This window comes from Panthera uncia (genome assembly GCF_023721935.1).
Source record: "Panthera uncia isolate 11264 chromosome A3 unlocalized genomic scaffold, Puncia_PCG_1.0 HiC_scaffold_11, whole genome shotgun sequence".
NCBI classification, from domain to species: domain Eukaryota; kingdom Metazoa; phylum Chordata; class Mammalia; order Carnivora; family Felidae; genus Panthera; species Panthera uncia.
In genome coordinates this window covers 10,082,485-10,095,190 of record NW_026057578.1, presented here as the reverse complement: position 1 = coordinate 10,095,190, position 12,706 = coordinate 10,082,485, and the positions used below count along the sequence as shown (strand labels likewise).

At 52.5% G+C, this 12,706-nt stretch overlaps 1 protein-coding gene across 2 annotated transcripts in view; it reads right to left on the bottom strand.

The window, feature by feature from the left end:
- The window catches only part of ATP9A (ATPase phospholipid transporting 9A (putative)), a 110,535-nt gene extending 100,521 nt beyond the window's left edge, over nt 1-10,014 (bottom strand). For both annotated transcript variants that reach the window (XM_049649855.1, XM_049649856.1), the window contains exon 1: nt 9,475-10,014. In XM_049649855.1, coding sequence (XP_049505812.1) covers nt 9,475-9,488 — 14 coding nt within the window. In that variant the 5' untranslated portion in view covers nt 9,489-10,014. The remainder of the gene's footprint in view (nt 1-9,474) is intronic.
- Nucleotides 10,015-12,706: the final 2,692 nt, after the last annotated feature.

Here is a 12,706-nt window from a genome sequence, read left to right as displayed (position 1 = left end):
GGGGGGGGGGGGGGGGGGGGGGGGGGGGGGGGGGGGGGGTAGAGGCGTGTGGCTCAGGGAGACTGGATGGTCAGGGAAGCTGGTGTGACGGCTGAGCCGGGGGACAAGCAGCGGCTGCATGCAACCGTACAAAGGAAGCACAATCTGGGCAAACGGGAACGGAAACCCAAGATCCAGAGGTGGGAGGCAGCCTGGTGCACGTGCTCGTGGAAAGACTGGCGTGGCTGGAATACTCCAACCCCAGGGGAGCAGGGCAGAGGAGGAAGGGGCAGCCAGAAGACACGGGGCCTTGTCTGGGGCAGGGAGTCTGGAGTCTACTCCATGCACAGCGGGGATCACTGAGGGTCACCGGCAGGGGCTGGCCTGATCCGATTGACATTATTGAACGGTCTTGTCTGCCTGCTGAGCAGAGAAGACCCTGCAGTGGGCAAGAGTAAGAACAGGTAATAGCTGTGAGGTTGCTTTTTGGGGTCATGATGTGTTTGAATATTGACTGGGGTGACGGTCACGCAACTCTGTGAATATACTTAAATCTGCTAATTGCACACTTTCAATAGGTGAACTGCAGGGTACGTGAACCGTATCTTAATAAGGCTGTGTGTTTACCCCCAGAAAAGGGGAAACGGGGATTGTTGAGCAAGCTACTGCCATCATCCAGGCAAGCAGAAACGCACCCTCTTTAAACAAGCATACGAAGAAATGCATTATTTCACGTAACGTTCACAACAATCCTACAGGGCGTGTAAGCATTGCCCCCATTTTTTTCTTTTTCTTTTTTTTTTTAAGGTTTTCTATTCTTGAGAGAGCGCGAGAGTGGGCAGAAAGTGAAAGTGGGGCAAGCACAAAGAGAGAGAGAATCCCAAGCAGGCTCCACACTGTCAGCACAGAGCCCGATGCGGGGCTCAGACCCACGAACTGCGAGAGCACGACCCGAGCAAAACCCAAGAGCTGGATGCCCAACCGACGGAACCACCCAGGCGCCCCCGCCTCCATTTTCACAGTGGAGACGCTGAGCCCGAGGGGACTCAGTGATTTCCCCAACATCTACACTTCACTGGCTCCGCCTGAGCAGGGGAAGCTGGCCTTAAGCCCAGGCCTGTCGGATCCAGATCCGGAGCGCCTGAGAGCCCCCTGCACCGCCATTAATGGCCTGATCAGCACAATTATCTCACAGCATTTTCCTAGGCTTTCATCTCCTGAGGCTGGAAGACACCGTAGGGGCCAACGAGAGCCGCGGCCGCCTGCCTGCGTGCTCCTCGGGGCCGTGCCTGCCCCACACCCACTCACCTTCACACCTGTTGTGAACTTTCCGCCTCTCGGCTCCACGCACAGCCGCCCTTCAATACCTGCCCTGGGATGACAGACGCAGTTCCCTTCCGCCTCTCCTGTACAGTGAGCACGGTGCTAAGCTTTCGCATAGAGGGCCCCGGAGGGACACCGCTGGAGGACAGGCTCTCCTGTGCTGCCCAGGCAGCGGCCCAGGGGATCAGCGGCACGGGCGTGAGGCCACCCAATGGCGCTCTGCCCAGCCCCGCGCCCAGGACGTGCTGTCCCTCGGAGTCCTCCAGGCCCCACCGTGGCCTTGTGGAGACCTCCCCAGGGCCCTCACAGTGGGGGCATCCTGCCTCCTCTGCACCAGCACCCTGATCCCTTCACCCCCAGGCTTGTCTTCCGAGGTCCTCCTGTCACTGTGGCCCCAGTGTCCCATTCCCCTGGCACAGCCAACGTGTCAACCACCAGCTGTGCCGGCCACCCCACGTGCACCCTGGGGGTCGCTTTCTGCTTGCCCCATGCCTGCAGAGCAGCTCCTGCCCTGCCTTCCAGCAGCCTGCACTTGCCCGTCTCCACCTACATCTGCGCCCCAGCCTCGGGGAAGGGCCCCCTTCCAAATGCATCCTTCTTGGGTCCACTCCCTTAGCCTACACTACCCCCAGGGTTTTCTTCTACAATTATCCTTTATCATCACTTATTAAGCCAATTCCCTCCATCTCTCCATCTGGGTTAGCTGGGCCAGACCCACCCCCTAGCCCCAGGTGTGGTGAGCACGTGGTAAGGGGCTCAACAAAGGGCAGCAAGACCCCGGCTGAGAGTCTCACCAGCAATACTAGGAAACAAGTGCCCTTCACCGTGACGTTGCTAAGGTGGCAGAAAACAAGTGTGGGGCTGCAGGTGGCCACCTTGTCCTTCTTTAGGGGACAGTCGGCCTGAGAACGGAGTCACGAGGAGGAAGGCAAAGACCACAACAGGTTCCTGACACCTTCGGGCATCGGTCGGTCCATCTGTCCACGCCCTGGGCTTTCCCGTCTTAGGAATCAGTTCGTCGGTTTCATTTCACTTTCGCTCAAGGCAGTTTTAGCTGGGTCTGTGCTAACCACTGCCTGAAACCTCCTGTCTGCTCTTCTTGTCTACCACACAGCTGCACTGTCCTGGAAGACACAATCCTGTGGGTTCTGTGTGTCTCCAATTCTAAGCTTTTTTTTTTTTTTTATAACATTTATTCATTTTTGAGACAGAGACAGAGCATGAATGGGGGAAGGTCAGAGAGTGAGGGAGACACAGAATCCGAAGCAGGCTCCAGGCTCTGAGCTGTCAGCACAGAGCCCGACGCGGGGCTCGAACTCACGAACTGTGAGAGAGTGACCTGAGCCGAAGTGGGATGCCTAACTGACGGAGCCACCCAGGCACCCCCCAATTTTTTTTTTAATGTTTATTTTTGAAAGAGAGCGAGAGAGAGATGGGGAAGGGGCAGAGAGAGAGGGAGACACGGAATCTGGAAGCAGGCTCCAGGCTGTGAGCCGTCAGCACAGAGCCCGACGCGGGGCTCGAACCCACAAACCGCGAGATCATGACCTGCGCCGAAGTCGGACGCTCAACCGACTGAGCCACCCAGGCGCCCCATCCAGTTCTAAGCTTTTAAAGGGCACAGTCAACACCTTCCAGCCTGCATCCTATTACCCTGACCTCACTGCTCTGACTTCTCTAGCAGCGCTGTCCGATGCGGTAGCTTCTCCCGCATGTGGCTATTTATATGTAAATTTAATTAAAATGGAAGAGGGCCGCCTGGCTGGCGTGAGTTCAAGTCCCACGTTGGGCGTGGAGCCTACTTAAAAAAAAATTTTTTTTAATTTAAATTAGTTAATTAAAATCGAAGAATTCAATTCCCTATTCCCGCTAGCCACATTCTGAGTGCTCTATGGCCACATGTGGCCCACAGCTAGGGACTGGGCTGTGCAGATTCAGAACGTTCCAGGCATGGCAGGAAGTTACACTGGACAGCGCTGCTTAGAGCATCCCTTGCTAGACATCGCCTTCCGCCTCATCTTCATGTGGTATCAGCGCCCAGGACGCACACAGGAACATCGGTACGCGGACCTCGCAACTGACAGAAATCAGGCTAAGCGATTTTCATACACACGTGGTGTTTCCTACAATATCCAACCATCCGTACCTCCTACCGTCATGGTACAGGCTAAACTTGCTTACCTTAAACTAGGGTCAATTTTGGTCCCACCCCAGGAGCACTTGATGATCTCGAGACATTTTTGGTCGTCACAAAGGGGCGTCCAGTGGGGGTGGGGGTCGGGGATCCTGCTAAACGTCCTACAGTGCACGGGGCAGCCCCCCAGCAGAGAATGGTCTGACCCCAAATGCCAGCAGCACCCGGGGTTGAGAACTCCTGCTCTAGACTTTATTTACATGAATTTTAAAGGGAATTTCTTTTTTTTTTTTTTTTTATGTATATAAGTTCATTTGTTTTGAGAGAGACAGAGACACGGCGAGCAGGGGAGGGGCACCGAGGGGGGCGACAGAGAGAACCCCAAGCAGGCTCTGCACCGCTAGCTGTGGAGCCCGACGCAGGGGCTCGAACCCACGAACCATGAGACCATGACCTGAGCCCGAATCAAGAGTCTTGGGCTTACCAGACAGAGCCACCCAGGCGCCCCTACGTGAACTATAAAAGGTAACTTTGTAGTATTATCATAAATGGAAAACCAGGATCACTCCCCATAAACACAAGGTAAACATCAAAAATCAACAATGAAAAGCAAACAATGTTACTAAATTCAAACTAGATGCAGTGGCTCTGAGCCTGCTGCCTCCAGCCACTTCTCCAGGTTATAATGCAGCGACAAGCAAGTGCCGGCTCCTAAAAAGTGGGCCCCCACAGGCTTAGAAACATTGAAGGAAAACTGAAAAAGGAAGGAAGTACCCTACTGCATGTGTCAACGTGATTTAGTTCCTGTCCATGAATTGCGTGGACCTTTTCACCGCTGTACCTACGTATCTGCCTGCCCATATTTGGGGAACTACTGTCCCGCGGTAGAAGCTTTGGGCTTGGTGGCAAATTTACAAGCCAGCACATCCCCACCACCCCCCAACCCCCACCCCATTCCAAACAGAAGAGATGGCAGCCAGGCTCCTTCTCAACGTCTGCGTTTATACCTGTGACTCTCGCTACCCCCCGAGGCTGCCACCACACCCCATCGGTCCAGAGCATGGACCACAGTCCCCTGGAGGCCCCAGAGGGGCAGCTGCCGGGCGCTGGTTGTGGCCGCCACCACCCTGGCGCCCTGGATTGCCGCTACTGTTTCTTAACACCAAACCAGGCTGTCTGTCACTTGCCATGACGAAGCAATTCCTACGTCCCTAGGGTGAGGGGTTACAAGACAGGATTCCTTAAGAATGAGAAATTACTGGAGGGACTACAGAAGAAGTAACGGGTGAGAGCCACAGCTTGGAAACAGCAGGCCCATAAGGGGTAGAGTAGGAAACGCCAGCTTTGAAGTCAGACGGACGTGGGTGCAGAGCCCAGCCCAGCTCCATGCTGGCTGTGTGGCTTGGGCCTCCTCATTTTCTGTGATCCCCACTCTTTCTCTCTATAAAATGACAGTAAGACTTGCCTTGCTGAATTACTAGGATTCAGGACTTTATATATGAAAGGGATAGGACAATACCCAGCACATGACAGGCATTCCATTAACGGTACATATGTATTATTTCTCTTAAGTTACCTTTCCAGATTAAAAAAAGAAAGAAAGAAAAGAAAAGAAAACGTGAAACAATGTTTTCACCTATTGACAGCAACAGCTATTCAACTAGGTTAAGATGTAAGGCTACAAATAGTTTAGTTCACACTGCTTTTAGCTTAGACCATTTAAACAAAGGAAACCTAAAGTAAATTTTTCTTACGATCTGACTAAAACAGACGAAGGTCTTGCTGGAGGACAGCCCGCTGACCAGACGTCAGGTGGTTTCACACAATCTGGCCAAAAGGCAAGGGAAAAGCAAAGATCACAGAGGGAGGCGCCAAGGGAACAATGTTTCTGGAAAAGTAACTACTGTAACAAGGAGCTGCCACCCGAAGAAATGAACATCTCAGCTCTGGGTGTAACCGCAATCCGTGGGCACTCAGTAAATATTTGCTGAATTGCCTGCACGGTGTTGCTGAACTTTCCTAAAGCCAGAGTCTGGGAAGTTGTAGTCTCTGTGTTGACACCAGGAAGACCCAGGAAGAATGTAAAGAAAGGGGCGCCCGGGTGGCTCAGTTAGTTGGGCGTCCGACTTCAGCTCAGGTCACGATGTTGCAAGTTAGTGGGTTCGAGCCCCGCGTCGGGCTCTGTGCTGACAGCTCAGAGCCTGGAGCCTGTTTCGGATTCTGTGTCTCCCTCTCTCTCTGCCCCTCCCCCATTCACGCTGTCTCGCTCTGTCTCTCTCTCTCTTTCAAAATTATATAAAATTTTTAAAAAGATTTTTAAAAAATAATGTAAAGAAGATTAAAAGCAATACGGAGTTGGCTAACTTGACAATAATTATATTAAAAATAGATAAATAACAGCCGTATGGAAAAAAGTCTACAGCGATGGTTCTCCACAAGGTGGGAGGGGTGGGGATTTGCCCCGTGCCCGGGGGACACGTGGCCATGTCTGGAGACCCGTTTGGTCACAACTGCAGGTGCAGGGAGGTACTCCTGGCATCTAGCAGGTACGATGTACAGGACAGCCCCACACAGAGGACCGCCCAGCCCCAAATGCCAATAGCCTTGAGTCTGAGAACCCTGGCCTGGAGCAGCACTGCCTGGTACATTTCTGCAATGGGGGAAATGTTCCCTCGAGCCACATGTGGCTGTTGAGCGCTCAAAATGTGACATTTACAGTTTATTCCATTAATTAATTTAAACAGCCACATAGGTCTGTGTATAGCATGCTGGACAACAGGACTGGAAGAATGGAACTCAAGCTGTTAATAAGCACAGATGCCTGGGGAGTGGGTGCTAGAAGGCATGGAAAGGAAGGTACGAGGGAAATTTTTGCTCTGTGTTCTAAAAACATCTAGGAGGCTTTTTTTTTTTTTTTTTTTAACTAGGGTAATATCAACTCTGAAGTCAGGGATACCTGGCTGGCTCAGTTGGTAAAGCATGTGACTCTTGATCCGGTGTGGTGAGTCTGAGCCCCATGTTGGGTGTAGAGATTACTTAAAAAAAAAAATAAAATCTTGGGGCGCCTGGGTGGCTCAGTCGGTTGAGCATCCGACTTCGGCTCAGGTCATGATCTCACAGCTTGTGGGTTCAAGCCCCACACCGGGTCCTGTGCCGACAGCTGGGAGCCTGGAGCCTGCTTCGGATTCTGGGTCTCCCTCGCTCTCTGCCCCTCCCCCGCTCAAGCTCACGCACTCTCTCTCTCTCTCTCTCTCTCTCAAAAATAAATAAATGTTAAACATTTTTAAATAAATTAAATCTTTAAAAACTAAAACTAAAAATAAAATCTTAAATCAGAAAGAATGCATAAAAGGAAGCTAGTTCACTGAAGCCTGAATGTATCTCTGACCATAGCAATGGCCGTATCAAAGGAAGGAAAACCGGCTGGAGGAAAAATTGGGTCGTATCAAAGGAAAAGGCCAAGTCAACGTGGCAATTTCTCTCTAAACAGAAACAGATCCTCTGGTCTAGCAAGCCCACCTGGAGGGGTGTATCATATAGGGGGTCTAGTATGGGTGAACATCAGGAAAGACACAAGGATGCTCACAGCCGCAAGAAAGCAAAACCCTGGAGATGAACAAATGCCCATCAGAGAGGAACCACCGTGCGACGGACCTACAACAATCAAAGAGTGAGGCTGACACACACACTGACCGGGGAAGACCCAAGTGATGAAGGGGGAGGGAAAAAAACCTACAGCAAAAGAGATGCAATTTATTATGCCGTACTTTGATCAAAATAGAATAATATATAATGGGGAAATAATACTGAGAAACAAATACACACACACACCAGACTGTTGACTCCGGCTCTCTTGGGAGAAGGGGGCAGTCACGGGTGGGGGCGTCTGTCGCCGTCCCTAGTTCTCCGACCCTGGAAGTCTTTCCCTGCCGGTGCCCTCCTGCTCAGGAGTGCGGGACACCTCTCGCAAAAGTGTGACTCATGCTGCATCCTGCCCCCACCATGAGTCAATCATTGTGGACTCAAGCCCAAGCCTGTCACCATGCATCCCAGGTCCTCGCTTATCAAGCCACTGACTACAGCCAGAGCAAGTGAGCTCAGGACTCTGCTGTACTCCTCTCCAACTTCTAACCCCTCTGCAAGACTCATTCACATCAGACGTCCTTGGGCAACCCGTTCTCCCCCTTCTACGTGTCCTTCAAAACCCAACTCCCCGCTCTTCACAGAGAGAAGAGAAAGCAGCTCTGTTCTCCCTTACGCTTCACCTGCCTGGAAAACTCAAACCTACAGACGCCCAGCGAGCAACATACAGTAATAAATGAAGAAAAATAAACACAGGGTCCAGTTGGACAGGGCACACTGCAGAGCCCAGAGGTGTGGGAAGGAGCGGCCATCCTACCTTGACCAAGATACACCCTCACACAAGCCTAACACGACAGACCGTAAGATCCTTCACGACAAAGACAAAAAGCACAGATTTTGAAGCCCAAACCCTCGGTTTTTAAATGTTGGTAACTGATGCAATGTTTAAATATTATGCAAAACTAAAACCACACAGAGGTATCAGTTTTTACTTAGCATGATAACCAAAATCAAAAAGCTTAATAACACCTGTGTTGGTCAGGATGCGCAAACGGACACTTCTACTGCTGGGGGGGGGGGGGGGTCCAAATCAGTAGAACCTTGAGGGAGGGTAACCTAGCAACAGCTCTCAAAATTACAAATTTACATCCTCTTTGATTCAGTGATTCCCCTTTGAGATATTCCAGACGTCCTACCATGGCCACAAAGCCTTATGTTCAACGCCATTCACCATGACGCTCTAGCAATAACAAACCATTAGAAATAACCTAGACGTCCATCAGTGATAGATTGGTTAAAAAAAAAAAAAAGTGTGGTAAGTCTGCTCAATGAAATCCTTTAGAGCCATTTCTTTAAAAAGGGAAGGAAAAAGCTTTTTATGCACCTGCTACGGAACAGGCCCAGTGTGTACTGTTAAGTAAAAGAAATACATCGTACTGTGCAACATATGTGAGCAGCTGCATAAAGAAGGTAAAACTCTGTGTGTGTGTGTAAATAGATAAATGTAAAACACATGGACCTTTTTTGGGGAAATGGTTAAAAATTCTCTAGAAGGACACAGAAGAAATTGGACAGTGGGTGCCTCAGGAGGGGTACAGGGTGGCTAAAGTGGCGGGGGGGAGGTGGAGGGAGACTGAGTCAGCAATGGACACACTTCTGTACCTTTTAAACGGTGAAGTTAATTTGCAAACAGTACAAAAAACCCCACCCTGCGGCCCACGCAGCACGCAGCTCTCCGTCTGCAGCTTCGGATCTGGGCCGCAGCCCGGGGGTCGGACACCAGAGCCCTGGTGACGGTGCTCCTCTCACACCCCAGACCTGGTACACAGAAGGCGCTCAGGGCCTCCGCGTGGACGCAGGGAGGGGTGGCCCCTGGGCCTCAGCACCCAGAGACCTTCCGTCTTAACTAACTCCTGCGTCTGCGCTCTGTCGGGCTATTTGCTCGCAGGTTCTAACACGGGGCTGGTGCCCCAGCACAGCCCGCAGTACCGGTCCCTCGAGCCTCGCCAGGGTGGCTCCGGGCGGGAGAGGAGGAAACGCAGCCCCGAGCCCTGCAGCCCATGAGGACAGGCCCAGCCGCCGGTGCAGCTGCCCTCCGAGCCAGCACTCTGGCCCCCGGCGTCCGGGGATCTCGCCCCACAGTAGGATCTGAGCGCCGCCTCTGAACGGGGAGTGGGGGGGGGGGCGGAGCGGGGACGACAGCGCCCTGGGGAGGAGCCCCGTGACGGGGACACAGCAGGAGCACGCATCGAGGGTCCCCACGCCCGGCCCGGCCGCCTGGCTCCTCCCTCCAAGCTCGCTCAGCCTCCGCCACTGCCCCGCCCCTCGTCCTTCCACCTGCCAGGCGCTGGGCAGGGGGGGGGGGGGGTCTCCACCTTCAGGACGCGGGCTCCCTCCCCGCCCCCCCTCAACCGCGCGGCCCTACCCACACGCTCGCTTTCGGGAGGGGAACTCACTTGCCCAAGGCCATGGGGCCAGGGAGGGAGCCCGAACCCGCACCGGGACAGCCCGGCTCGAATCCGCGCTCGCAACCCCTCAGGATGCCGCGCAACCAACCCGCGGGCCGCTGTCGCCTCGGCCGGGGCCCCTTTCCTTCCCGGACTCTGGTTCCCGGCCCCGCCCCGGCTCCCGTGGGGACGTGAGCAGCCACGGCACGGCCGCGCCTGGGGCGTGGCTCTGGCGCAGCCGCAGCCCCGGGAAGGCCAGGGGGAGGCCACCAGGGGCGCGGGCTCGCGAACCGCCGGAGCGCACCACTCCGGCCCCCTACCCGGAGGTCGCCTCTGGCCGCAGGTGGCGGAGCGGCGGAGGGTCGGGCACAGTGACGGCCCAGGTGGGGAAGGGCACTCGCCCGGTGGCGCGCGCGGCCACGCCTTTTCCTTTACTGCGGCAGGGGGATGCCAGCCCGGGCCCCCAGAGGCCTGTGCCGCACACCTCCGCTCTTTGCAGGGAAGCCAGACGTCCCTGCCCTTGGCCCCGGGGTCTCCGCACAGCTTCGCCCGGAGCCACTGTACGCACGGGAAGAGTTTCTCGTATTCAACAAATATGTGCCCGGTGCTCCCAAAGGTAGCAAACTGAGGCTTGGCGTGTAAGGAGCGTCTCAACCACTCAGGGGCTGCTTCTGCCCCCCCACCCGTCCCACACATCAAGAAACATAAATAGTAAATCTGTGGTTTCGTTTTTTCATTACTTTTTCAAGGTTTTTGACACTTTTTTTTTTTTTGGAAGAGTGTGCATGCACACACGAGTGAAGGAGGTGCAGAGAGAGGGACAGAGGAAGAATCCCATGCAGGCTTCACGCTGTCAGCACAGAGGGAAGTGGGGCCCAAACCCATGACCCGTGAGATCGTGACCTGAGCTGAAATCAAGAGCCAGACACTTAACCAACTGAGCAAGCCGCGAGCTCCTGTCTTTCTTTTTTTAAACCTTCCCAATCTCACTGGCACCCACTGGACAAAAGGCAAAATGAAAACGGTGGTGGGTGAAGAAGCCCATCACCCGTATCCCGACCCTGGAACACAGGGCAACTCTGACTCTCACAGGGCACAAAACACAAAATGGCAGAGCCCTTCCAGAAGACCCCTTAGTCAAACATAGTTACAGCCCCTGGACACGTGGTCATATGTTCCATTTAACCCAGTGACCTGGAGAGTCTAGCCTATTAAAATGTTCTGTTCTTTCTTTCTTTCTTTCTTTCTTTCTTTCTTTCAGTTGATTTATTTTAAGGGGCACCTGGGTGGCTTAGTTGTTAAGGGTCCAGCTCTTGATTTCAGCTCAGGTCATGATCTCTTGGTTCATGAGTTCGAGGCTTTGCACTGGGCTTTGCAGTGACAGAGTCCACTTGGGATTCTCTGTCTCCCTCTCTCTCTGCTTCTCTCTCTCTCAAATAAATAAATAAACATTAAAAGAACAACAACAACAGAAACTGTGCCTGGGCAGAGTAGCTGCTCGCAAATATGCGGTGAACAAATAGCAATCCTCTGAAATGTACAAAACTCACTGCTGAGTTTCCGGTTTTTCTCCCGGGCAGTAAGCACTGCTGTTTTGAGAGTCACCTTGCAGACTGAGCTCATCCCGACCCAGACAAGTCACTTCTCAAGCCCAGGGGTCTGTGCCTCCCTCAGCTTTCCCTTTATGTGTCTTTGGGGAGCCTCTGGTTCAAGGGCCAGCATTCAGAATGAAAACATTTAAAAAGTAACACCAGGGGAGCCTGGGTGGTTCAGTGGGTGGAGTGTCTGACTGTTGATTTCAGCTCAGGTCATGATCCCAGGGTCATGGGATCCAGCCCTGCCTCTGGCTCTGTGCTGAGTTTGGAGGCTGCTTAAGATTCTCTTTCTTCCCGCCCCACCCCCCCAAAAATTTTAAAAATGTATTTTAAAAAAGTCAAACTAAAATAAGAAACAACTTGTGAAAATAAAGGGCACTGGTTAAAGCAAATTAGCCACAGCTACTCAAAGAAATAGTATGTTGCCATTAAAAAGGTAACTTACAAAGTACCTCATGAGACAGAAAAAACAGTAGGAAGCAAAAACACGGGTTATAATTCGTAGAACATTGTACACACAGAAACAAGGCAGGGAGAAAACAGCACATCTTAGGTGTTGGTGTTATGGGCAGTTGTCTTTGAAGGGAAAGCCAACACCCGTGTTCTACTCCTCTCTGCTCTGTAATTGTTCTTTTTAAAATTTTTTTTTTTAACGTTTATTTTATTTTTGAGACAGAGAGAAACAGAGCATGAACGGGGGAGGGTCAGAGAGAGAGGGAGACACAGAATCGGAAGCAGGCTCCAGGCTCTGAGCCGTCAGCACAGAGCCCGACGCGGGGCTCGAACTCACGGACCGTGAGATCATGACCTGAGCCGAAGTCGGCCGCTCAACCGACTGAGCCACCCAGGCGTCCCTGTAATTGTTCTTAATACACATGCGCTCATTTTACAATTAAAAGAAAATAAATTTTATATATTTTTTACCCTTCTCTTGTAATGTAAAACTACTTAAGAAGGTGTTTGGTCAGAGAGGAAAGCCACCATGAGGGGACCATTTTGCCAAGTTTAGGCTCAGGGTTACCGTGGCTTGGCTAACCTCTAAGTTCACAGCTTACCCTCGGATCGAGAAAAGGCAGCCTGTCTCAGATGAACCATAGAAGACACACTTCTTGCGACAGCACTACCCTCACGAGGATGGCTGAAAGGAAGGAGACCGACAAGACCAGTGCCAGCGCCCAGAACTCTCCCGGCCGGAGAGGCCCAAATTAATACAAACACTTTGGAAAACTACACCCAAATATACCCTAGGGCCCAGCAAAGCCACATAATACATGTACCAACAGATATGTTTGAGCACTATTCCCGACAGGCAAAACTGGAAATGACCCAAACGTCATCAAGAGATGAAGCGGGTGCCGGGGTGGCTCAGTCTGTTGAGCCTCCCGACTTTGGCTCAGGTCATGATCTCGTGGTTCCAGGGCTCGAGCCCCACACTGGGCTCGCTGCTGTCAGCACGGAGCCCGCTTTGGATCCTCTGTCCCCTCTCTCTCTGCCCCCGCCCCACTTGCATTCCCTCTCCCTCTCAAAAAATAAATATAATTTTTTTTTTTTAAGAAGAGGTGGATAGAGAGATCATGATACAGTCACACAAATGACTACATACACAGCAACAGGGATGAACAAATTACAATACGCGTGCAACGTGG